Below are 25,905 nucleotides of genomic sequence, written 5' to 3' on the forward strand. Positions count from 1 at the left end.
TATCAATTCAGCTATTTTTTCTGTTTATTAATCTTCAGCATCTTAAAATAAGAAAAGTGGGCATACTTATTATGGTCTGTAGGCACTGTCACAACAAGGGCAAGGACTTGGACCCAAACACACAACCCCACAAACGTAATCCAAATAATTTTTATTCTAACAAAGTAGCAAACAAAGATCACCCATAAAGGGGAAAAGGGCACAAAAACAAAAACTACAAAACGTGAACACAAAATCACTCTTAGTGAGGAGAAAGACTGAACAAGGAGCTAAAACCAAGCAAGAAACAAAGTAACAAATAAATACACAACCTGAGTGGGGATACGATGACCAGAGACAAGATGGGAAACAAGAGACAAGGCAAAAGACATGCAACAAGGGCAGGAGACAAAAACAAACTGACAAGAACAAAAGCAGATGACGAGACTTAAATACACAAGGCAATGGGCAACAGGTGAAACCAATTAGGGCGGGGCAGACAATCACAAAGGCGGGAAACAAGACAAAGACAGGAAGTAGAAGAAGACAAGATACACAAGGGCAATAATGATTTCAAAATAAAACAGGAACTAAACTTAACAAACTGAATCTGAAAAGGTCCAAATGTCCACAAAAGAGATTATAACATAACAAAAAAGGGCTCAGAAAACAGCCTCCTTAGGGGCTAGTTATGACAGGCACAGGCTATTCAAGTTTACAAGGTATGATGCCACTTACAGTTTCTTACATGTGAATCTGATATCAGCAAGTTGTTCAAATAAGTCTTAGAGACCAAATAAGAAAAAAAAAAAAAGAATTGTAAATACTAGCTCTACAAGTCATTTGTTCAGTCAGTGAAAAGATTGATAAATAATCTGTCAATTTTGTTAAGGGGTAGGGAATGAAGGATTGCAGTGGCACTCAGAGCAGACATTGTTTAAAAAAAAAAAAAAAAAACCCAAACCATGTAATTCCCAGGCCTTTTTGGCACTTGTTATGTGTGTTATTTATTGGAAATAAATCTGTCCAACAGTACTTGTCTATCACAGAGTTCTGTAGCTTGATGATTTCAAACTGGGTTGAAAGCTCAGATCCTTTGTTTACTTGTTCTCCCAGCTATGTTCTCTCCATGCTGCTTCGTTGCACGTATGGCATCTTGCTGAGTCATTTAGAGCCAAACAGAATCGCTGCTGAAAACTCATTACAAAAAAAAAAAAAGAAAGGCTCACAAAAGATATGAAGAGAGTGGCTGTGTTCATTAGCGAGGAACTTTTAAAAGTCATTGCAAAGTTTTAGCAGTTTATTGCTAAATTTATTCTGACTCCTATGTGACCAACATTCACTCAAATTAAAGCTCAAAGGTTTTTTTTCCATGTCATTTCACGTCTGGGGTAATAAGAGCACTGTATGAAGCCAAAACATTTAGGAATGTGTAGCTGTCCAACATCTATAGTATATTAAGTGCCAATGAAGACTCCAGGTCCACGTGAGCATCAGACTTTAGTTTTTAACATCCATGCTGGATTAATGGATATTTCAAGCTTTCTTTTTTTTGCTACATCCATCTCGTTAGAAAGAGTGAAAAGGTCAGTCTCATGACTCAAATCACTGACATGTTTAATAGTCGTCTGAGCAGGCTGCAGTGAGCCATGTAGAATGGTATCTTTCTGAAACTCGCCATGAATGTGGATCACAGATGTACTTAACTTCGTATGTGGGCTGGGCTGAGTAGAAACACGTTAACAAATTCTCTCCTTCATCTACATCACTAGCACTTCACTACAACTCCTCTTGGCCCTCACCAATCAGTTTAACTTTCACACCATGGTACACTCTCTCACATACTCACACACCATTAGTAGTGCAATCTTTTGTAGACGGTATAATCACCTAACTCCACCGAGCATGTCATTCCAATTGCCATGGTAATTAGAAGGCCTTGCGCTGACTGGCAGGACCTGACTAACAGTAGAGTTTGTGCGTGTGTATGTGTGAAAACATCATTTCTGAAGTTGAAAACCACAGCCAGAATAAAAGATGCAGAACAAAATGTACGATATTGACCAGCTCTGCTTCTTTGCTGTGTCCTTATGATCAAGTCATTTGTCAAATACTTTCCATTTTATGGATCCTAAAACATGAAAAGAGGTTATTTTAAAATTTGCAGAGCTCACAGATAGCAGCAACAAAATCTGCAAGCTGCATTTAGTGTGGCTGTTAAAAAATAGCTTGGGATATTTTAGGCGCTAAACAGGAGTCTACTGAGGTACAAACTTGGCTTTGGCCTCGGCGTCTGATTGGAATTCTTTCCAAAAAGCAAACAAATGAATTCAGAAAAATATAGCCACACTCAGAGATAGCCACAAAAGAATAATTAGACTATTACCCACAAAAGCAAAAAGCCCCGTGTAAATTCACATTACGCCTGTTAAAAGGATATTTTTGTTTTATCACAACTTGAGTCTTGTTTTTGTTGCTTTGGCAGATGACGCCAAAAAACAGGAGCTGTCAGCTGATCAGATATGTTGTTGTATGCAGGCCAATGGTGGAGCTAGATTATCTTAAGTAGATTATCTTTATTTAAAACTCAAAGACAATGGGAGCACAGCCAAAATGTTTGGTATGGTATGTTTGTTGGTATGTTGGTATGATCATCTGCTGCTGTTATGTCCTGCCCTGATTTCCTTATTCATTTATGGTCTAATTTGTAAGTCCAGCATGGCAGAATATGTAATTTCTTCATTTCTGCATGCTGTAACAGATGATATTATTTCAAATGGTGAAAAAGGGCTGTGGTGTTTCCTGTCTTTTAGGGTATGTGTGTTAACACTGAAGTTAAGTGACCTTTCTTGTCGGCCATGTCTTCATCCTCAGAGCTGGTCAAGGGAATTGTTTTTTCCTCTGTCGCTTATTCCACTCCAACCACAAAACTGTGTCTCTAAACAAGACCACATACATCACTCTGCAATCCAACTTGTGCAATGCTGCGTCATGATTGGCAGTCCATGATTAACTTTTGTGCATGCTATAGAAGAACAGAATTCAATTATATCAGATGTTTATGGAACATTTGTTACATTTCTACAAAGAAAAATTATATTGTCATCATTGTAGAGCCCAGTCGTACCCACAGACTGGAAGAAGTAACCCCCACAAGAATGGCAACAACTCTACACAAGATCTACCCACAATCCCATTTGTTGTGCATGCAATCCCATCACTTGGCGTCATCCCATGCTGCATTATTATGCAGGCACAGGCCAAAGGCATCACTCTATCTCCAAGATAATTGAAGATAATTTCTGAATATCATCATGCATTATTTATAATATGAGAGGTTACATAATAACAATGTTCAAATGAATGGTTTAATTGATTTTTTATACACCTCCCATAGAAATTACAAAAACAATTTAAGTTTGAAGAACCTACATTAACAAGGTCAACAATTATATTATGAACATCCAATTAATAATCCTCCAATTATTAATAGTCAATAGAGATCACAGACTGCTTAATCACAAAAAGCCAAATGTTCAGCTCTGGCAGACAACAAAACAATGTAGTATAGTTTTACATGCAGCTCACTGCTCCCTCAAACACCACAATCACTGCAAGGCCCACATACAAAAAGGAAGAGCAGCTCTCTGGAATAGCAAATCTTGACCTACTCAAAGTAGCAGAAAAGACAATAAGTGGCATGTGCTGCCATAGTGTGGAACTTTTCTCTAAATTTATCACACGTGTCATTGCACACAGAGTCGGCCCAACGCATGAGCAAACTAAGCTGCTTAGGGCACCCTCGTGGCCACCAGAGGACCCCCAAGAGTGCATGGAATGTCCAACATGAGAGCTTAAAGCAGAGCCAGGCAGCTCCATGCACTCACTACACAAGTTACGTCTCCAACCTCGTGTCAAAGCAGGTGTCGGTTTTTGTAACTTCCATCAAAGGATGGAACGATCCTTCCGATCATGAAAAGAAAAAAATATATATTAAAGTGAACTGCAGGAACAGCAATCAGGTAAACTTGTGCTCTCTCCTCTTCAAGAATGAATTTAGCAAATTACAGTAACGTTAAGTTGAGGTTCTAGTTTTTAGCACATCACTCTCTAGTCTGTCTGTCTCACTAAGTGTAAGTGGGCAGTGAGACTCATGTTCTGTCTGTGTCTTGCTTGCTGTCCAGGGCTGTGTTCTGTGACTTTATACCTGACGAGAGTGAGAATGAAATACAACTATTTATTGTGTTTGATGAACGCTAATGGCCAACAGTGTTTATAAACTGCAGCTTGGAAAAAATAATGGATATGTGTTCATATGCACATGTACAAAATAAATTTCATGTTTTCCAGTAACACAGATCGTTTTTTGCTATTCCCAGAAAATCCCCCTGACGGTTTGACAAACCTTTCTTTCCACCAGCATCCAGCATGGAGTCAGTATAATGGACAGAGAAAGACAGAGAGGGAGATAGAGGAAGAAGATGGTGACCTCCTCAAGGGGGCATCCTGACATCATCCATAGTGGCGGTGGAGACATGATGCTGTCACAACACACGGCGAGGGGGGTCTGGCTCAGTGTCACCAGCTCTGACACGCTGGGGAATGACCCACGCTGGAGCAATGGCTGTGACAGTAACGGGACAGGTCTCTGGGAAAGGGATGGGTGGTGGGGCTGGGTAAGACAGAAACAGGAGAAGGTGGAGGGGTGAGTGGTGGGAGGGTGTTTTGTTGAGGATGATCAGAGAGACAAGGCACAAGACTAGACAGGATAACTGTGTCAGCATGGATGGAAACAACATTGTGTAGATATTTGAAATAAAAAAGTTTTGACCTGACGAGTGAAAAGCTGTGTAGCATTTTTAAACATCTGGGCATCACTGTCAAATTAATAATGATAGTTTTGCAAAACCAGATGAACAGATGTTGTCTATTTCTCTTGATTATTATTTGCACTTTACCTCAAAGAATAACACCATATTTTCCAAAAACCCTTTGTGGTGTTTGTAGTGAGAGACAGAAGCTTGCAGCCTTCTTGGAGAGAATATTTTTTTGAATTTTTTGAAGCATAAAGCTCTCATTTTCTTTGATTCCCCATGCAGATAATAAACTTGTCACTTGGTTGTATTTCACACGTTCTAATGGGGCTTTGCCACTCATTTAGTTGCCTCAGCATCATGAGGATATGTGTACGCATGCTCAACCAATCAGTCTGAGCCTGTTTAATCTTACGAGACTCTGACATTGCGCAGACTATCCAGGGTGCAGAGGTGTAATCCACCATTTGAAGATATACGGCTAAATGGTGCTTTCCAGAAGCAGTGTGGGGAAAGAGGTGTTGATCCAGTGACTTGCTCATTTGGTTCAGTTCTCTCGTTTCTACAACGTCTGCACTTTCATGGGGAGTTTGGAGAAAGGTTGCTTTTTGGCCTCCTTCACCTAAAATGCTTTTTGCTCTGGTGTTCAGGTAGAAAACATCCAGTGATGTGTTCTCCTACCACACTGTGGGAGCTGATTTTAACTCTTCTGGTCCTAAAAACCTTTGTGAACCTACATTATCAGGCAGGTCTGTCTTGACTTGTTGTCACTAAGTCTGCCATGCTGACTCACAGGAGTAAGTGACTTATGTACCTTTCAGTCTATTTCAGGTATCGTCTAATAAAACAAGATCTAAATCTCACCCCTTCCAGGCAAAACCACAGCACTTCGCCTCCAAAACTTTCTAAAAATTCATTTAGGAAGAGTGATCTTTTCTGTATTCAGACAGGTGCGCTGCAGAATAAGCAATGACTCCAAGAAGGCTGCTTGACTGAAATGTAGCCATACAGTACATTTAAAGTATTGACAGTGTGGGGGAGCTGATTTTGTTACTTAGAGTTCATTTAGGTCAAGAATGAATCAGGCAGATGCCTCCCACCTTCGACCACATCACGAGAACAGCAGTGTCCATTTCACACTATACACTGGTTTGTGTTATGTGGAATTCATAGCTAAGTGGAGGCACAAATAATAGCAGGAGAATGTCTGGTGAGTCTGAACCCTACTAAACCCACTGGCTTTGCATCGGTACATCACATGCCTGTGTGTCGGACCTTTCTGTAATTTGTAATCACTCTAAATGTCTTTGTACAGCTTTGACAGCCGGGATCAGCCAAGATCATTGCTTTTTGGACATGTTGGGCCTTTACATGTTTAAACACTACAATGCAGGAGTCATAAGGAACTTTTTAAGTTGCGTAATTCAGTGGTTTTCATAAAAATCTGGCAATATGAACTTTTTTCCAGTGCAGACCAGGAAACCAGAGATCCCAGAGCTGATCCTGTTGAGACTATGAAAACAAATTCTTTGTGTCTTGCACAAATGGTTACACTCTAGTTGTTTGTGCTAATGTGGCACCACCTGTGCATTTTACCTGCGCTAGAGCGACCAACCGACATCATTTCCTGGTGAAACCACCTACACTATGATGATGAAAAATCTGCAAATACTACACGTTGCAAAAACAGTCATGAGAGCAGATTAGCTGGATTAGAGAGAGATGGAGCAATAAAACTCGGACTCAAGATGTCCTCAAGGTACTGTGGCACAGTTGTGACCAGCTATGAATAAGCAAACATGTTCTCATGTAGTGCTCATTCCAAGCTACTTAGGACTTAATGGATGAAGATATTGGCATTACTCCCAACTCATTCAGAGCAGAGCCATATGAGTTAAATAGGCGCACTCTGATTGGCTGAGCATGTGCATGCATGCGTGCTTAAGTGGGTGGCTAAGTGAAGAGAGTCCTAATGAAGAGCTACAAGTGATCAAACAGCTATAGCTGTGATGTGCAACTTTCACCACAAGGCTGCTGATGCTTTAAATATCAAATCGGTTGGTCAGTACAATTAAATAATCTGTTTTTAGACAACACAAACCAATATAGACTCTCAACTCTGTGGCTTTTCTTGGATGCTGCTTCTTTCTTTCTCACAGATGATGTGGCTGTTTATTTTTAATAGGAGGGATGAGATCCTCTCTCTTTTTATGTACTTAAATTTTTTCCTCTCTGTCTCTCCCTCGTCCCCTCTCGGCTTGACAGGAAAAAAAAAATGTAATAAAACGATGGAGCATCAGCATTCTCTAGAGGCCGGGGGAGGGCATAACATATTCTTTGTAGAAAGGCATTCATCTTTCTGTCTTTCTGATCTTCCTCCTGTCTGCTTCCTCTCAATGCAAGATAGTATAATATTTATTGCTGAATCCAGCCCTGTGCAGACTGAACTATTTTGAGCAAGGTGCAGTCCTTTTAAAAGGATTAAATGGCATTATGCAAAAACAGGTAGCAAATGGAAAAAAACCTGCCTTGTGGGAGGCAGGGTTGTCAAACATTACTTTGTCACACCCTAACTGAACTTAGTAATTACCCTGAGATCTGATGATCTTTTCCTTTGTCTCTCCCTCTGGTTCACACAGTAACAACACTGTTAAAACCTAAAAGTTTTAACATTATCCTATGTTAGTTGTCATCTTTCCCATAAAGTACATTCAGGTATGTGTTCCCAGTGTACGTGTGCATAATTTTACATGCCTGTTGTGTACTTACCACATTTTTTTAAAAATGTTTTGGGCGCTCATGGCATATGCAGCCAGCAAGTGGGTGTGTCAGTATATCACTTGGAAACTAAAAAAAAAAACAAAAAACAAACAAACCAAGAGGCCTGGAGCTATTGAGAGAAATTTCTTACTCCTGTGGAACATGTTGGATTGTTTGCCATGAAGACACATTGATTCTACTCTGTCCTGCAGGGCCTGGCTGTCATGTGAATGTTTATTTTCTCTGTGTGTGTGTGTGTGATACTGTATTTGTTTGATATGTGTTTACTGACATCAATAGGCCCATTACAAGGTTCTCTAAAAACTTTCAATTCTGAAATCTCCTCTGTGTTTTCTTTCATTTATGATTAAAAACTATTTAAACATTTGTCATACTTTCATTTTGGGTAGGCTTTGATGGAGCACCTGAAATCCCTAGATTTTTTTTTATGCCTGTACAATCATCACAGTGCATAGTATCGTGGCAGAAAATGCAGGCTGATGAAGCAGATGCTAAGTGGGGTCTAAAGGTTAAATGCCTGAAACCAGGCTCACTCACATCCTCTCGCTTACTCACAGACTAGACTTTGCTGATTGCAACTGCAACTTTTTTTCTAAATGCCTTTGGTCCACCTGTGTTTATCACATCATTTTCTATTCCCAGCATCCAGTTGTCTGTTGCTTTTCTTTCGATGTTATCTCTCTGTCTTCCCTGAAGCAGGTTCGCTCATGCAAAAAGAAAAAAAAATGTCCGGGTTTGAATTGTCACTGTGTGAGAGCATGCAAGTGTGTCTGTCTGTGAAGCTCCACCCACCCTCCCATTCCTCAACTCCAGTCCACACCTCAGAGTCAACGTCCTCAAAATATGCAGGTGAGGCCAAGTGACTTAGCATCAAAACAAGGCCTGCTGGGACACACTTGCTTGCCAGTCAGGAAACATCTTTATTTTACACTGTTTGCTTGTGTCAAAGGTAAGGAGCTTTATCTTTTGTGTGTATTTATAAGAACTGCTAGATCAGTAATGGTAAAATAGATGTAATATAAATGAATTTCAGTTTAATTTCAGATGAATACTAGAAGAATCCAAGAGGACAAAAGATAGTGGAGGAAAAAAATGGGATGAGAACATCATTCTGTTCCTTTTCTATCATACAACCAGGGAAGATGTTGTATGTCAAGCGAAGAGCTCAGCCCTGACGCACACAAAGGAATTAGATTTGAAAAGGCAGATAACTTGAAGCGATACAAATAAAACCATACATTGATTGCTTGTGCTTTACTCCTCCGCCTGACATGTGTTACCTTGAAAAATGGAACAAAGTCAGGTTGAATATACCAAGGCAAGGTGTGCGAAGGACACAAAAAGAAAGAAAAGAGATCTGGGAAGAAGAAGATTAAAAAAGCCACACACTAGAGAACTTCAGCCCCGCCTTGTTAGCGAGGAGCATTTGACTCATCCAGACAATGGTGGATAGGAAAGTATTTGCAACTAGCTCGACCTGTAGAGCGAGTAACAGTTAAGGATCTGTGACATTTGGACATCCCTACCTAACACCTCATCTGTTTGCATGATGCAGAGAATATTTAAGGTTGTTGACTTCTCTCACACTCTGTAAGACTCTTAATAAAGCCAGGAGCACGCACTGGAGCAGTATATGCATCGCACTGAATAGATATATTGGAATCAAATGAATTACATAACCCGCAGTTTCTCAGCTGAGAAAGCATGATAGGTCTCGTCTGTCACAACAAAGAGAAAGACAAATACGCAGCAAAGAGACAGACGAGGCCGGCTGCAGTAGGCAGGGAAAGCAATGCTGCAATCTCGAGCAAATACGCAAACAAATTGTGGTCCAGCTTTGACATCTCCCTGAGACGAGATGTACTGCTGTCTTTGAGGTTTCCTTTCATATCTGGGCTGGATGTCAGCTCAGAGTTTGAGTATGAGTGTGTATTTTGTATGAAACTGAGAGAGAAGTGACATGCTCTGTATGTGTGTGCAAAAGCAAATCATACTGTGAATACGTTTGTGGAAGACTAAGTGTGTTTGTGTCTAAACATGCAATTTTTGAATTTATCTTTGGTGCCATCTTTTTTTTTTTTTTAAATGACATGCCTGAGGATTCAAACTAAGAACACTCCTTATAGCTTCTTCTCAAGGTAACATTGAGGAACATTATAGTTTCAAAGTCACAGACTGAGACACATTTTAAGATTAATATCGCTGGTTGTATTATCCACTTAGAAGCAGAGATAAAGTGTAGATAACATCAGCAGTGAATGAAAATGTCTTTCAGTAGCTTGTGCTGTGATTCTGAAGGCATTCACTGAGTCAAGTCTTTTTATGCTGTGTAATTTAATAGTCAGGAATGCTGGATGAGAGAGAAAATAGCAACTGATTTGACAGCTCAGTGTGTCTACAGTGATGCCGAAATGCTGAAGGAAAGGGTTTCTGAATTCAAATACTCGGGATTAGACGGGGCAGAATTGAAATGGAACAGTGGACAGCGAGGCTGTTATCCAACTTGTTCCCTGTCAGGCTGCGAGCGTTTGTCAGAATGAGATGTAAATGTAGAAGAGAAGCGTTTCTCTTTGTGCTGTTGAAAAGAAATCCTTGAGCAATCTCAACCCTTATGTAGCATAGCAGACCCTCCTTGTGACTACACTCACATAAGAAAGAAGATGTTTGCATGCCTCACTCAGCAGTCACACCTGTCGCTCCGGACATGCCATTCCAAACTAAATCTGTGAGAACTCAGTAACAATGTCATACACATGCATGCACACACCCACATACGACCGCCACTTCATTAAAACATCCACTAAACTCTAAAGAGAGAGAAATACGAGAAGAGGATCCATTACAGCTTGAACTTTAAAGTCTGTACGCGATCAGACCATTAAATCCACATGGCAGTATTTTAACTGAAATTCCCTTCACAAATGAAATGCTCTCCCTTAAAAGTCCTTTGAAGACAGCAATAGGCTTTTGGGATTACAGAGATGATTGTGACTGCCTGATCAGCCACACTGTTCAAATAGCTGACTAATAGAGTTGAGAGTATTGGTTAGTCCTCACAGTAAAGGGAGGCTCCAATGATGACTCACACATTGTTGTATAATGAGTCAGTATCGAAAAGGTAGCTGTGTGTAAGCAGAAATCGGCTCTGACAGGAAATACGTTTGTGCAACCGGTGTCTGGTTGTTGTTTCCTCAGAGGAGATCAGCATGTTATTGCTTTTCGTTTGAAACTGTTTATTCAGCTTCTCAGGGCTGAGGAATAACACAATAGAATGCAAGTGGCTTTGTGTGATATTACAGTTACAGTCTCACTGATATAAACCCAAAAAATAAAACAGAAATCCGTGGTCCTGGAAATGTAGGAAATAGTAGCATTGCATGTAAAATATATTAAATTACATGTGTTGTTTTCTCTGTATATATGATACAGTACCTCAGTAACTACTGTGTTAGCGTTTAAAGGGGTTTAAAGTGCTTGCTGCTATCCTTTCTCCAATCTACTGTCACTCTTTCATTGCTCAGGGTCAAGACCTCCAAATCCACCTTCACTCCTGAAGAGCTCCTCCATCTTCCTCAGCCTCCTCTGTACCCTCCTCCACCTGTCCATCAGTAGTCATGAACTGGTCGGCTCTAGAGGCGCTCCTCAGTGGGGTCAACAAATACTCCACCGTGTTCGGCCGCGTCTGGCTGTCCATGGTCTTTGTCTTCAGGGTGATGGTGTTCGTGGTGGCAGCACAGCGGGTGTGGGGAGATGAGAGCAAGGACTTTGTCTGCAACACAGCACAGCCAGGGTGCAACAACGTGTGCTACGACTACATCTTCCCCATCTCCCACATCCGCCTGTGGGCCCTGCAGCTCATCTTCGTCACCTGTCCGTCACTGATGGTGGTCGGGCACGTCAAGTATCGGGAGAAGAAGGATATGCAGTACAACGCCTCTCACAAGGGCGCCCATCTCTATGCCAACCCTGGGAAGAAACGGGGGGGGCTGTGGTGGACGTATCTGGTAAGAACAAAGGCTATGAACATTTATTTCTTGTTTTGCTGGAGATGCCACACAAAGAAAAATAAAATAAATCCAGCAGTGCTTTGGCACTGAAGTTAGTCATTGTTTGATATTTCAAAAATTAATTGCCATGGATGAGTGGCTATGTACAAGAGGCTGGCGAAGACATTTGCGTAATTACATATTATTTGTTTTGTCTTGATCACAAGCAAAAACAGCTTTGACATTTTCTTTTGGCTTCTTGGCACTTCTACAGTAACAGGTTTTACCATCCCTCCAAACTGGACTGTAGCTGTCTGAGTTACAATGGTTGCAATGGTTGTTTTTATTTGTCTTTTTATTATAAATCCAGTATTACATCAAAAATGCATAATTTCTCCAGACACCATCAAATTCAAACCAGTATTAACAGAGAAATCACTTGCATATTGGTTGAAGACTGGACAGGCAGATGGACTTTTCTATTGTTTAGTTTAAACTTGATAAAAATGTGTTTCCTGGGTATAACCTTCATTTATCTTCTTACAGGCGAGTCTGGTTTTCAAGGCAGGCTTTGATGCCGGCTTCCTCTACATCCTGTACTACGTCTATGAAGGCTACGACATGCCCCGCCTGTCCAAGTGCTCTCTGGAGCCATGCCCCAACATAGTGGACTGCTACATATCGCGTCCCACCGAGAAAAAGATCTTCACCCTCTTCATGGTGGTCTCTTCTGCTGTCTGCATCTTCATGTGTATCTGTGAGATGGTTTATCTCATCTGCAAACGCATCCAGAAACTCATAAGGAGGAAGGCTGAAGCAGATAGGAAGATGTTCGCTGAGACTCACGAGATGGCACCGCTGTCAAAGCCCAGGTCAGAGATGAGGTCCAAAACGTCAATCAGAGTGGATCCTACAGTATCTATTCAGAACCTCAGTAACATCAAAGCTGAGGAGGGGTCATCTGAGAAAAAATAATGCACACCAAGGCAGCAGCTATGCTGAAAAACTGATTAAAGTACTTAAGGTGCCAGAATACATGGAAAACTGCAGCTGAACACCAAAGAGATGTCCACCGATTCAAGGATTTCTGAGGCAGCGGTTTATAAATATTATCAGGTTAAATTACTTTTTGAAGGAAAGCACAAATTAACTCCCCAAAAAGGAGGATTACAAAGGATGTTAAAGGGATATTTTTTTAGTCTTGGTTTGTATGTGTGTGTGTGTGTGTGTGTGAACATGTGTATAAGCGCATGGATGTGTGCATGTCTGTTTTTTGTGTATTATTATTGGCCAGTAGAAAGCTTAAGCCATTCAAATCAGGTACTTTGTAAATAAGATACGCCTTTATTAGTCCCACAATGGGGAAACTGCATGAATAAAACTGTCAGTATAAAATGCTGAAAGACCCCAAGTGATGTCATTACAGAGTAAACCCTTTCCCTGAACATACACACTGCCCCCTAATGAATAAAAGACGATAAAGCACACAGAGCATTTCATTTAGGGGCGACACAATAAGCTGCAGAAATCAGCTGATGGGTTTTAGTTCTCAGATATGGAAATGTAGTAGGAATGCTCTTTATTATGCTCTTCAAGAGGTACTCTGGCCCTTGTTGACATTTTTCCCCTCATACTATTACTGTTACTATTAAATTGTGATTTTTTAATGAATATTCCCATACATGCACTAATTCATATTACTTAAAAAATGACACCAAATGTGTTTTTATACCCATAAATTAGGCTTTGCTTTTCCTTTTGTTGAAAAAGAATGAAGTAAGATTCTAGAGGATGTATTTGGTTTTACATTTTGTATTTATTGTTGTGATCTATAAAGTTATTTCACCGTTAAAATATTTCAGTGTGAGTTTCTTTTGTATCGTACATGACACAGTGTCTAGCTATGCCAGTGAATGTATGAATGTATTCACTGACACAGCTACTGTATCTTCCTTACTGAGGTGGTATGATAAGATTTTTTTTATTTAAAGAAAAAAATAGATGTGATTAAAATAAATCCCTATAACATGATGAAGTCAAAACTCAAATAGACTCCCGGGAAACCCTGTAACTATCACAGGATTAAGTAGTGAGTGAGTAACTCAAAAAGTATTGGGTTATATTCAACAGAGCCACGGACATTGCGATTGACGCTCATCTGTTCTGTCGTCAACACTTTTCCACTCCGCCGTCCAATCAGGAGCTGGGGACGCGGGTGCGGTTTTGACAGATCTGGAAATGCACCAATAGTTAGCCTGAGCCGGACGCTGCTGTATCCGCCTTCAGGACTGCCTTGTTGAAGGAACTGAAGTCAGTCAAACATGAGTTTCCACTACGGCCAGGTATCGAAATAGTGCTCTTTGTGTTTTGTACACATTGATTATAATAACGTATTAATATAGGTGAATAACTGTATTATCTGTTTTATTGCCTTGATATAACGTAAGTAAGGTTTATGTCATAGGAACACGAGTAACGTTAGCCATTCATTTGTTTACTAGGGCTAACAGGGTGTTGGTACAGTGTTAAGTGTTGTAATCTGTTGGTGGTATTTCACTTTGTTGTAGCGTGTTTTGCTTTATAAACTGACACTGGTTTTTAAATTGTCGTTCAACAGTATGTAAGTGTTATAATATTCCTGTTTTTGAAGTGACAGCAGTCACGGTTTATTTCATATGGAAATCTGTGGAACTGTAGTTCCTTGAGCAAAACAGCGTAGATGTGTCCTGTAGGTGCTGGAAGACGTATTCAGATACCTAACCTGAGCAAAAGTTAAAGTTTTGTCAGAAAAATGTATTTAAAGTGAAAAGGTACCCAAAACTGCCCAGCATTAAATACTTATATTTGAGTGAGTGTTTTGACTTTTTTCATCATATTTGCCTGAAAACAACTGAAATATTTGATCAGTTATCAAAATAGATCAATACTTCTTTGTCAATCAGCTAGTCAGTGAATTCACTAATTGTTATAGCCCTGTTTTTGTGTATAACAAGTTGGTAATATACATAAATATATATGATAACAATACATTCGATTTTTTAAACTACTAACATGTTGTGTTAGTAAAATCTTAATCTGTTTTTAATGTATTTCCCTCTGAAATGTAACACTAGTGGTGTGCAAAATTGTAGTCAATGGAAATACTCAAGTAAAGTGCAAGTTCTCCAGCAGGTACAGCTTGCTTACTTTTCACTGTTGGGTACTTCTATACATTTACCCAAAGTACTCTATATATCTGTGGTACTCTGTGGTAATGTAGTACTTCTACCTGCTGCATGTGCTAAGCTTGTTCATTCCTTGTACTTATTACACAGTCTCAGTGAACTTTGTCTATTTGTAGGGCTATCCAGGAAGAGGCCAACCACCACCAGGTGCTTCATATGGGGGAGGCCATGGTCCCTATGGTGCTCCCCCCTCAGCGCCATACGGAGGAGCCGCAGTTCCACCTGGAGGTTCTTATGGTGGTTATGGACCCCCAGGTCATGGAGGGCAATATGGGCCTGGACCACAGGGTGTCCCCAGTGGGCCTTACGGGGGTTATGGGGGACAGCCTCATGGAGGGCCTTATGGACACCATGCTCCTGCGGGTAACTACAAACTGAGACTGGTGCTGCGTTAGCATCTGCGGCTCCCTTCGCCTATAGGAGTTGGACAGGCATAATCTGAACACGAGGAGACTGCAGATAGACTCTCACTCCCCTTCTTCATGGCTTCTCTCTCGTTTTCATCCTCCCTCACTCTCTGGTGGGATGATGGATAGAGAATGACTTTCGTTCCCAGACAGTCATGTAGAGACAGGGTTCAGTTTGTGCCCCTCAGCAGGATTACATAGCTGGAGTGATGACTCCAGTAATACTGAGTGAGGGCTAAACAGAGTAAGAGACAAATGGGTAAAGAGTGTGATGTGTGCGTATGTGTGATTACACGGTTTCCTGTAGCAGCTCAGCCCAAGTCAGAACCTGATAGCCTGTGTTGCCATCACTCCCCACAGGGACAGAATCCATCAGGGTCTGGCGTGAAGTGTCACCTGTCCCTCTCTCCCCATTCATTTCTCTGACAGTCAGCCCTCCCTCCACTCTGCCCCTCGTCAGACATCATATTTTCTAACCCTCCCCTTTCCTTTTCTCCGTGTATCCAGGAAACGGCCTCTTGCCCCGACATTATCTCCCTCTCGCACTGAGATGACTTTTTCTCAACCTCTGACCCTGCCTTTTCCTTCCCTCATGCCTGATGAAAACATGTATGACTAAGACTGGGGAGGTATTATTTAAGAGAATACCAACTGGTTTTGTAGCTGTAAGGAGATTAATTATTCTTGAGTTTAGCTGCTATCCTTTATTTGAAGGACAGTGGAATTATTAAACATCATTATTATTTATATTATTTTGAAATGTTTTGGTTACTGTTCTTTCTCCTATCCAGGGATTCTTCCAGCAAGTAAAATGTAGATACCTACTTACTTGGGATAGCTCAGACACATTTAAAATGTAACTGGTTGTAGGAATTGTATTTGGCAAGTCAGTTAAATGTAGATTATATTCTGTGTTACAGTCATTATATACCATACTATTTTCCACATCAGCACCTTCTAAACAGCAAAGGCAAAAGACTGAGTCAGGCACAGATGTATTATTTCTTATGATCAAGTTTGTGCTTGACAGAGTCAGCACAGCTTCAACTGTCAGACGGCAGAAGTGTGTGTTCTTCATCTCCCAGAAAATAAACAAGTATTTTGCATCAAAACGAGGCAGACGCTTCATTTCTAAGAATCTTCACCATCTCTTTCTTCTTTTCATTTCTTTTCTTCATCCTTTTACTGCTTCCATTGTTTCATATATTCTTCACTCCTCAAAGCCTGAGAGATTCAGTGAAATAATAACTGGTAGAAATGAGGAGGTTGGAAAACAGTAAAGAGAATAAATCAAACCAGTAGATGCAGACAGATTGAAGAAGAAGAGGGAGAGGAAGACAGTCATGGAAACAAGAGCGTGCAAAGAAAACAATCTTCGAGTGATGGGTATCTTCAAAGTCAGTCTGAACCCTGCTCCTCTCCTCACCATCCTAATATTACTCTTGTTGTCCCTCTCTGTAGGGAATATTCCTCCTGGTGTTCACCCAGAGGCGTATCAGTGGTTCCTGACTGTTGACGCAGATCGCAGCGGCTTCATCAACCTCAAGGAGCTGAAGCAGGCGCTTGTCAACTCCAACTGGTCCGTTTTTAATGACGAGACCTGCCTCATGATGATCAGTAAGTCATACGGCTGCCAAGTGAAATGCTCAGCAGAGTGTGAGGCCGCTCTGCGTTGATGAATTGGTTATGAAAGTTTTGACGGAGTTTCTTGAGGCAGAATGACACAATGTTTAACTGTGTGAAATACTTTCTGAGATGTAAATGGCTCCAGCAAAAGGGGGGCGGGGGAGGTGATTTAGGAAAATCAAATGGATGAAGGAGTGTTGAGAAAAAAAAGATCAGCTGGTTTTATATGTGAGTAGCTTCCTAATCTCCCAAGCCTCCAAACAGAAAGCTCTTCTGTTTCTAAAAGGAGAAATTCAGGCAGCCAGGAATCAGCCTGAAAAACGGCTGAGTCATGTTTGTCTTTTTGCCTGTTAGTTGTGCAAGTATTCCCACATTCCAGTTGCACGGTGACTCATGTGTACTATTACCATAAGGAGAAATGTGTGGCTTCTGTGTGCTACTTTTAGATAGTACGAGGAGATGATCCATGATGATGGACGGTGGGCTTGCTGGAAACGTGCTGAAAGTGCACTTCATATTTGTCCACTGTTTCCAAAGCATGTGCAGGAGCGACTGAAGAAAACCGTCCGACTCGTGTTTTTCTGATCGTGCTGTGTTTTGTGTTTCCTGTTAGACATGTTTGACAAGACACGGTCAGGCCGAATGGACATATTTGGCTTCTCAGCACTGTGGGACTTCATGCAGCGGTGGAGAGCCTTGTTTCAGCAGTATGACAGAGACGGCTCAGGGTCTATCAGTGGCGCCGAGCTACATCAAGGTCCGGGGACAATTGGTCGTTTTAATCTCACACCAGTTTTTCAAAATAAAGACCAAAGTAAAACCCAAGGGGGACAGAGGACAGAGAAAGAAAAATTCACTCCTATCTTGTCTCTCTTTCTTTCACCCTCCTTCTCTCTGCAGCCCTTGCTCAGATGGGCTACAACCTCAGTCCCCAGTTTTCTGAGACGTTGGTGCATCGATTTTCCTTGCGAGGTGCACGACCCGGCATCCAGCTGGACCGCTTCATCCAGGTGTGCACCCAGCTCCAGAGCATGACGCAGGTCTTCAGGGAGAGGGACACAAGCATGACGGGCAACGTCCGCCTCAGCTACGAGGATTTCCTCTCTGGTGCCATCACCAGGCTCATGTGAGCCTCACGCCACTGACAGTCCCCTCTGCACTGTGGATACACAGCATCATTCCACGTTCAGGTCATATTCTGCTCAGTTTTCAGTGCTCCACCATAAGTGCCCCCGCTATGCAGTAAAACAGGCAGTCCACATTATCCCAGGCTTGTTGCTGTAAATAGTTAAAGCTTCTAAAGCTATTATAAATGTAACTATAGCCTTTACTGCATAGTCCTTAACTGTAAACGGGTTAAAGTTACGCTGTGGGTCCTTCGGAACAGTGATACTCTTATCATAGATGCCTTGGTGACAATGATAATTAGAAAGTCTCTTGTTTACTAGCACCAGTATTTGATTAAAGTTATGAATAGTTTAACTTGGATCCAAGAGGGCACCTAGAGTATATGTCTGTATGGCAGTGACGATCCTGAACTGCATATTCATTTTTTGTGAATTTGCTCACATGCAGCATTAACATGCTCCTGTGCCATTTAAACAATACCCTTATAATAAATATATATCTATAACTATAACTATAACTATAGTTATATATGGGGTATTTCCAAGGTCCAAATGGTATTTCCACACAATGGTTGCACATTCTATTCATTATATTGAAAATTGCTTTGTGTTGCAATGTGAATAATGAAGCCAAAAAGTGTCACAGTGATATTTTGAATCTTTAGAAGAAGAAAAAAAAAAGATTTATAATCATTTTGGCTAAATAAGCCGTAGTTTAAAAACATAAATAGATATCTGTGACCAAAATATAAAAGACCCTATAAAACAGGGTTCTCCATTATGTGTGCCACTTTAACTTCATGACTGTGGGGCTAGTACTTCAACAGATACACTCCACTGATGTTTACGTTACACTCTGCCAAAATGGTTCTTAATGCCAGAAACAAATAAATGCCTTATATCACATTTTGTTGTAATCGTTTTCTTAATTGACAACCATTCACACAAATAAAAAAAACACAGTTCCTTACATTTTAAGAGTTTTAATAAATGAACTACTAAACATTGTGTTTGTAACTGAAGGGTGGATAATGTGTAAATGCAGCTGTACCATAGTAATACCAGCACCACTATGCTGTCACAGACCCCGGTTTAAGGTTTCACTTGTTCTAAGAAAGTGAGAAAACAGCAACTGTGAGATATTTCAATTGAGGAAAATAACTCAGAATGGTTATTTTATCCCAGCAGTCATGGCTAGTTGAACTCCAAACCAAACTCATGACCTTTGACCTCAAAAAGCCCAAACTCAGTTCTTCATTTCTCCCTTTGTAAGGCAGATTGGCTGTACAAAAGAGGAAAATAGCCTCTGTCTTCCCTTTCCACATCTGGCGCTTCTTCTTCTCACCATCTGTTATTCTGCTTGATCACAGTCTGTGTCAGGAGGCCTCCTGCTTCTCCTCAGCTCATTCCAAATCACAGGCAATCCATCAAATTCTCTTGTGCATCCTTTTTGGTCATATCCCACATCCATCTCCTCCTTACGCCTCTTCTTCCATCTTAATCTTAGTCATATTACCCCTGTTCTGTCAACGCTTCACCTGAACATGGATGTGGTGAAGAGTCTGGATCGCTTCTGAAAAGACTGACTTCGGGGATTTCCGAGTGTGGTCCAAAAATGCCCTGTGCTTGAAGGTTTCGCCCCACAGAGACCCGTGTAGCAGCCGTTTTCTGGCTTATGTGATTCAGCAGTGGTTTAACCTAAGTCCTGATTGTCATTTCCTGTGTAATGAGGAAATTTCCCACCACTGCCCATGCCTGACATCTGTAATTAACTTGGGCAAACAGAGCAGGTCTACGGGGCTTTGGTTAGTGAGGATGTGGCACTCCACTCTGTCAGCCCCAGTTTGTTATTTGGATTGATAAGATGGTTGTATTTTTAAATAAAAAATCTTGGCTAGCGTAGCTCTAAATCTCATGTACTAATAAACAGAAGCTGATGAAATAATCCTGGCACTGCTAAGGTTGGTGGTGGCAAAGCAGAACTGGCACTAAGTAATGTTGTTTTCCCGCAGGGGATGAGCACATTTCACTTTATCTGACAGGACTGATCAAATGCCAGTTCTGGCAACTACAAGATGGACGGCACAGAGGGAGGAATCATTTTGAAGCATGAAACACAATCACCCACACAGAATCCTGTTAATCACAACCATTTCAGCAGTCACTTGAAGTAATAATAACATAAAAATTTGGAAATAACACCTTTTTTTTTCACTCCCTGCCTCTGCACAAATGACCAATGAGTCAAACGTGGTCATCGCTCCACAACAGGCTGCATTCGCTATAGATCAGCCCTGTGCCCGTTGGTATAGTTGGTATATGAAAAACTTTCAGCATCATTAATCATATAGAGCTTTACAAAGAACGCTTACCGATTCACTAAGCAGAAACTACAGTAGGATATTTTCTTCCCCCTATTGTCAGCTATTCAATTTATGGTTTTCTGTTGGGTAACTTTAACGGACACGGTTATTCTGCATCCCTCATAAGCAGTTAAAGTAAACAAAAGCAAAGCCGTCCTACCAAGCCTCTGAAAGTGTGTCAGTCTTCATATGCCAAGCTGTGCCTTTAAACTAAAAAGAAAACCTATCTTGGCACTCGAGGAGTTTGTCATCGAAGAGGGGTAGCTTGCGCCTTGTCATGACACAATACTGGTGACAGATCTGTCAGCCTTTCATGAGTATTCCTCGAGAGGAGGATTTTGTGCAAGAATGCCATTGAGTGTTTGAACACAGAGAGAGATGGTATTTTTATGTCTCCCAGTCAGTGCCGTGGAAGGGACAAACATCAGTGAATGTTATGTTAGAACACAGCTCCCTTTGACTGTATATTCACAAAATAGAGTCTTCTTAGATTATAAAGTATTTGATACTTCTACAGCTTAATAAGATATTTTTAAATAGAATTAGATTGTTTTCCTGTGGTGGAAAATGTGTTTTCAGTTGTTAAAGGACATACAAATAAGTGAATTTCTTTGTAAATGTTCCACTGCTGTTATATTAACATCAGATGTAACCAGTTTTAGCTGTAGTTTTATTTTCTGTTGCATAGTCAACATTTTAATGGTCTTAAAATGAATGTATATATATGTTAATTTATTGTTTATAAATTATATAAGTATCACCCAATTTATTGTCAGTAATAAATCAGTAATAACAGTATTACTTATTGTTGAATCCACTTTGTGTGTGTAAAGGATATAAAAATGTGAACTATTGTTCTGGAATTCCTCATTTCAAAGCAGTGCAGCGCTTTTGCCACTAGGCGGCGCTGAAACACTGAGACAAACGCATGTGAAGCCTTCTTGGTTACAGCAAAGCGACGCTCATCAGCCAATGATCGTTAACCAGGAAGGTAACGGACCGTCAGGCGGAAGTTGCGTCGGTCCACTGCTGCAACAGCGTGCTAACCATAGGTGCTAACTGTAAAGGTGAGTGAAGACTAATGAATTTAACAGGCGTCGTAATCAGAGTCTTAGCGAGATAAACACACACACTGCCCGCATTTAAACGTTAACATTACTTATTAAGTTCACACACGGTAGCTGGTTACAAGCAGTTTCTTTAAATGACTTTGTAACGTTACACAATTCAAAACTTAGAGTCAGTCTTATAAGAAATGTAAGCTAGGGTCAGCGGTTGAACCGACGCCACGCCAAACTCCATTACAAAATTGGCCATTTAATTTGCCCTGCTTATTTACAAAGCAAATTATATGAGGTTGAACATGAATGCATAACGTTATCGAGTCACGGAGAACCGCTTTTCTATTCGGCATGCATGTCACACACGGACACATGCAAAATACCGTGAAAACCCAACTTTTGGAAGTGATAAACATTATCTTTGCCAGGACAGGACCTAACATTAAAGGCTGATACAATATGATATATCAGCATTAGGTTATGCTGATATTAGGGCCTTTCAGCTTCTCCCATTTGAGAAACTGTCGCTACCTTTTTGGACCATTTTTTGTTTTGTTTGTATGCTATAGCTATTTGTTGTTAGTTGGAGCTAAGAAAAAGTGAAGAGGGCATAGGAAGGACAGATAGGCCAGTGCATTTCACTGAGTGTACATATGGTATGCCTACAAAAATAATGCACATAACGTTACCTGTATGGGTACAGTCCATTTACACATTTTAACATTTTTTTCCACTTGTGATTCAGTGAACAATTAATGCATAAGTAACATTTTCAAAATATAAACAACAGTTTACAAAAGTTCATATAGCTGGCTTTCAAACACCCCACTTAGCACCATGATTTAAAGAAAACACCTCTACACTCTTGTCATGAAGCCTGTTATTACTTAAACTAGTTCTAATTTAACAATTAAAAATGTAAACACTTTATTTTTTTCGTCTGGTTTATCTTTCTTATGGTTTAATGTCTTACACAGCAGACAATGTTATTTTAAATGGTATAGCTGCTTTTATGCTGCCGTCAGTCTGTTACTGAATTCAGTGACATGTTTGCAGCAGAGCATGATTTGCTTTAACTGTCAGAATCACGTTTGAACCACAAGGGGGAACCAGTAGAGAAGAAAAGTTTATTGCATTTTAAATAATCAAATAAGTGAGATAAGATAATGTTTCTAATACTGTATTCTCCTTATTTTTGTAATGAGTGAATGGCTCTTAGCAATTCCCTCCAGTTAAATTACTGCAATTATACACTTATCTTTATTCTCTTTTTTTCCCTGTGGAGCACCTGGGAGCCAAAGCGGTGTGCAATCATGTGGCCTGTAATGTGGGCGGCGTTGCGGACCTATGCTCCCTATGTCACCTTTCCTGCTGCCTTTGTGGTCGGAGCAGTGGGTTACCACCTGGAGTGGTTTATCAGGGGGACCCCCAAACCTCGAGAGGAGGAGAAGGGCATCCTGGAGCTGAGGGAGGAAAGGAAGCTTCAGGAACAAGCGGGTATGGACAGCACGCAGGTGCTTAGCCTGAAAGAGAAACTGGAGTTTACGCCCAAAGCAGCTCTGAACAGGAACCGACCCGAAAAGAGCTAACCATTGCTGGAGTTAGGGTCTCGTGTTTGCCCTTTCTCAGCAGGAGGATAGCTCACTGGGAGCAAATGGGCGGTGAACCAGAAGGCAAAGACACCTATTCTTCCTGTTCAACTCAGCCATACATCCTCACTCCTGGCAACCCACAAGCATCAACTTGCCTGTGTTAATAAATCAGACACTTTCTAGAAGAATGAGGGTAATTAAAAAAAATTGAGTCAGCTATAGTGTATGTGTTCTGTATGTCATTCTCTGACCGTCCACTTGATGTTGCACATGCCTGTTTGTGCCCGGATCAATAACTAAAGCAAGTCACTGTAATTAAAACACACAATTTGGAACTTTTTGTTCGGGCTGTGAACAAGTTTTGGTCCGTCTGTCCTCTGGCTCGACGAAAAGAGGAAGGTTGTGTTGTTTAGATCTAGTTGTGACACAGATTTTATTGTGACATTGTTACTAGAACACACAAATGTCATTTCTTTGTTATTTCTTGCCTACAGATGATTTTCATGTTCCAGTCCTGGAATCTTTCCTTTATGTTAAGAAAGAACGTCTGATTATGAACATAAAAGCGGAGGAAGAAAGACAGGTCTTTGTTGTAGTTCTTTTTATGTCATGTAACCTTTGATGGTATGTGACAAAATAAGCCAGCAATGTGGGAGGTCTCTCTCAAGCTACTTAGTCCTGTTGTCTGGAACATCTACGCAATACTTTCATTTTAGAAAGTCTGGGTTTTTACGCACTGAAAGTTTTATTTGTGTGTGTTGCTGAAAAATGTGAGTAATAAAAAGAAATTCTGTTCATGTTAGCAAGTGTCTGAGTGAAATTTTCTCTAGAGATGAACTTTACCAAGGTAATAAAATTTGCGATTTCAGCTTTAGTCGCTTGTGTATCAGCAGCATTGTTTCACATTCATGTCTGAACAAATATCCCCCTTTATTATGAAACAATAGTGCTGCCTAGGACAGAGAGTAACATCAAAATCCAAGGAAGGAAGTAATGACTCTGCTCATTCAGCTTCAAGGAGGAAATTGTTTCAGAGAAAACACAGCAGACAAAGCGCTGATAAATGGGAAAATCACCAACCTATTCACCTTTGTGGAATTTGACCAGTGGCACAAAGTCAATTGACAAAAAGACCAATCCATGAAATAAGATCAACAATTTATCTTGTGGGCTAAGTGCAGGCTTGTTCCCAGTTAGCTGATTCTTGATCAGAGTTTTTGGGGTGAATCCCCGTACATCGTTGTCACATAGGAAAGACTCTTTTACCAATAGGCATGAAGACTTTAGATGGGAATGTATAGCTTACTGATAAACTATTATAATTTGTTTCTTTACATTTTCACAACAAAGATCTATTTACATATATATGATGGAATACATAACAAAATAAACTAGGTACACTCAAAAGACTGATGGGACCAGAAAACATATCTTTAACCATGATATTAAAACAGGGGTTCATAACTTGAACAGAGACTAATGAACTATACTTGTATCATAAGTGCAGACTGTTTAAAGTTGATAGAAACCCTTCATTTTCTATTGGAATAACTTAGTAAACTAAAGGTAACAGGTACATTTGTCTTTGTGATCAACAAGTTTTTTGATACAGATCCCAGGCTGGTTCAGTTCATTTTGACATGCATCATACCACCAATGTGTTATACGTATGACAACATAGTTATGTGAAAACATTCCTTTTGATAAAGGCATCAGGAGAGCAACGTGAGACCAATGTTTAGTTTATCCTTTTAAGGCCAGCTCGCATCAGTAATCACAGATTTATGTACCAGTCCAACAAAAACAATGATTCACCTTTGCAGCCCACTGACGTTTCCGGTGAGATAGTTGAAGTTAGAGCACTTCATTGATGTTTCCTATGCCCAGTGTAACTTCCCTGTGAGGGCAGAAAGAGGGAACAGTTTCCACACTTTCAATTAAGAAAATCTTATTAAAACAAGATTAGTGATGTGATCGGGAAATAAAGACTTAAATAGGAACTCATCACTGACTGAAGACAGGGAAGGTACCGGTGTCATAAACACTACAGAACAAGAAATCTTTATGAAGAATTTGGACACATGACAACTCACACACACTTACAAAGAACTCTGCTTATTATTATGTTGACACTTTCACTCCAGTCCTGCAGCTTTTCCTGTGTTAAATAATGAAACAGGTCAATCTCTCAAGCTCTCCCAGACCCTTTCTCTTAATGGATGCTAACTTTGCTTTCATGCTGAGATAAGTTCTGCTACATTGCCCTGCCAGCTAGTAAAAATGGGGGACAGATCATAATCATGATTAACATAGGCACCAGAATGGTAATGCTGTTGTGCTATCGGCAGTCATCAGCTTATACTAGGAATGCCTATAGTTTGCTATCGGTGAAATGACCCGCTCCACTCCAGTGACCCGAGTTTGGCTTGTTCAGCGTGGCAATTACTTCAAGCTGGTGGAAGTTTCCATGTGAAAGCAGGGAGGATGGAGAGGTGGAGGTGAGGCTGCAGCTAAATTCTACAGAGAGGGAATTAACAAGGAGTGTGATGTGTTTAGGTGTGTGAAAGGTGTGTGTGTGTGCGTCCTCCTGGGAACAATCAGGGGACAGGTTGGCCGTCTAACAATGGCCCGGCTCCTCACAAGTGGACAGTGCTGTGGGAACCAAGCTTTGAGGCTTATGGGAAAAGAGGGGGTGTTGGGAGGTGCTCCATTGTTCTTGCTGGATGATGGGGATGGTGGGTGCGGGTGATGCTGCCTGTTCTTTTTTTGCTTTTTTAAGGAGGTCCAGTCCAACATCCTGAGTGGACAGGCTGGAGACGGTGTTCCCTCTGCTGCAGGAACAATAGAGCTGTCTGCCTCCTGGAAGGGTACCATTTCCCCCTATTAAACAACCTCTCACACACACAGGCACACACACACATATAGACGCAAATACACAGAATCCA

At 40.7% G+C, this 25,905-nt stretch overlaps 3 protein-coding genes across 3 annotated transcripts; all 3 read left to right on the forward strand.

Annotated features, from left to right (window-relative positions):
- The first annotated feature begins 8,394 nt into the window (after positions 1-8,394).
- On the forward strand, positions 8,395-13,414 carry gjb9b (gap junction protein beta 9b). Its single transcript, XM_041053114.1, has 3 exons — positions 8,395-8,523; positions 11,097-11,578; positions 12,107-13,414. Exons 2-3 carry the CDS (start codon positions 11,189-11,191, stop codon positions 12,533-12,535), a joined length of 819 nt encoding a protein of 272 aa, XP_040909048.1. The 5' UTR covers positions 8,395-8,523; positions 11,097-11,188; the 3' UTR covers positions 12,536-13,414.
- Positions 13,415-13,804: 390 nt separating this feature from the next.
- pef1 (penta-EF-hand domain containing 1) lies at positions 13,805-18,698 on the forward strand. The gene is made up of 5 exons (XM_041053115.1): positions 13,805-13,902; positions 14,901-15,147; positions 16,653-16,808; positions 17,431-17,574; positions 17,718-18,698. Exons 1-5 carry the CDS (start codon positions 13,882-13,884, stop codon positions 17,945-17,947), a joined length of 798 nt encoding a protein of 265 aa, XP_040909049.1. The 5' UTR covers positions 13,805-13,881; the 3' UTR covers positions 17,948-18,698.
- Positions 18,699-21,314: 2,616 nt separating this feature from the next.
- On the forward strand, positions 21,315-23,756 carry smim12 (small integral membrane protein 12). The gene is made up of 2 exons (XM_041052558.1): positions 21,315-21,374; positions 22,654-23,756. The coding sequence occupies exon 2, from the start codon at positions 22,682-22,684 to the stop codon at positions 22,955-22,957; it is 276 nt and encodes a 91-aa protein (XP_040908492.1). The 5' UTR covers positions 21,315-21,374; positions 22,654-22,681; the 3' UTR covers positions 22,958-23,756.
- Positions 23,757-25,905: the final 2,149 nt, after the last annotated feature.

Source organism: Toxotes jaculatrix, chromosome 13 (genome assembly GCF_017976425.1).
Source record: "Toxotes jaculatrix isolate fToxJac2 chromosome 13, fToxJac2.pri, whole genome shotgun sequence".
Classification (NCBI taxonomy): domain Eukaryota; kingdom Metazoa; phylum Chordata; class Actinopteri; family Toxotidae; genus Toxotes; species Toxotes jaculatrix.

Excerpts from the sequence above, each read along its gene's own strand:
- gjb9b (XM_041053114.1), top strand. The coding sequence starts at position 11,189 with ATGAACTGGTCGGCTCTAGAGGCGCTCCTCAGTGGGGTCAACAAATAC. Across the intron at positions 11,579-12,106 it reads GGCTGTGGTGGACGTATCTG|GCGAGTCTGGTTTTCAAGGC; the intron begins GTAAGAACAAAG and ends ATCTTCTTACAG.
- pef1 (XM_041053115.1), top strand. The coding sequence starts at position 13,882 with ATGAGTTTCCACTACGGCCAG. Across the intron at positions 16,809-17,430 it reads GACCTGCCTCATGATGATCA|ACATGTTTGACAAGACACGG; the intron begins GTAAGTCATACG and ends GTTTCCTGTTAG. Across the intron at positions 17,575-17,717 it reads TGGCGCCGAGCTACATCAAG|CCCTTGCTCAGATGGGCTAC; the intron begins GTCCGGGGACAA and ends TTCTCTCTGCAG.
- smim12 (XM_041052558.1), top strand. The coding sequence starts at position 22,682 with ATGTGGCCTGTAATGTGGGCGGCGTTGCGGACCTATGCTCCCTATGTC.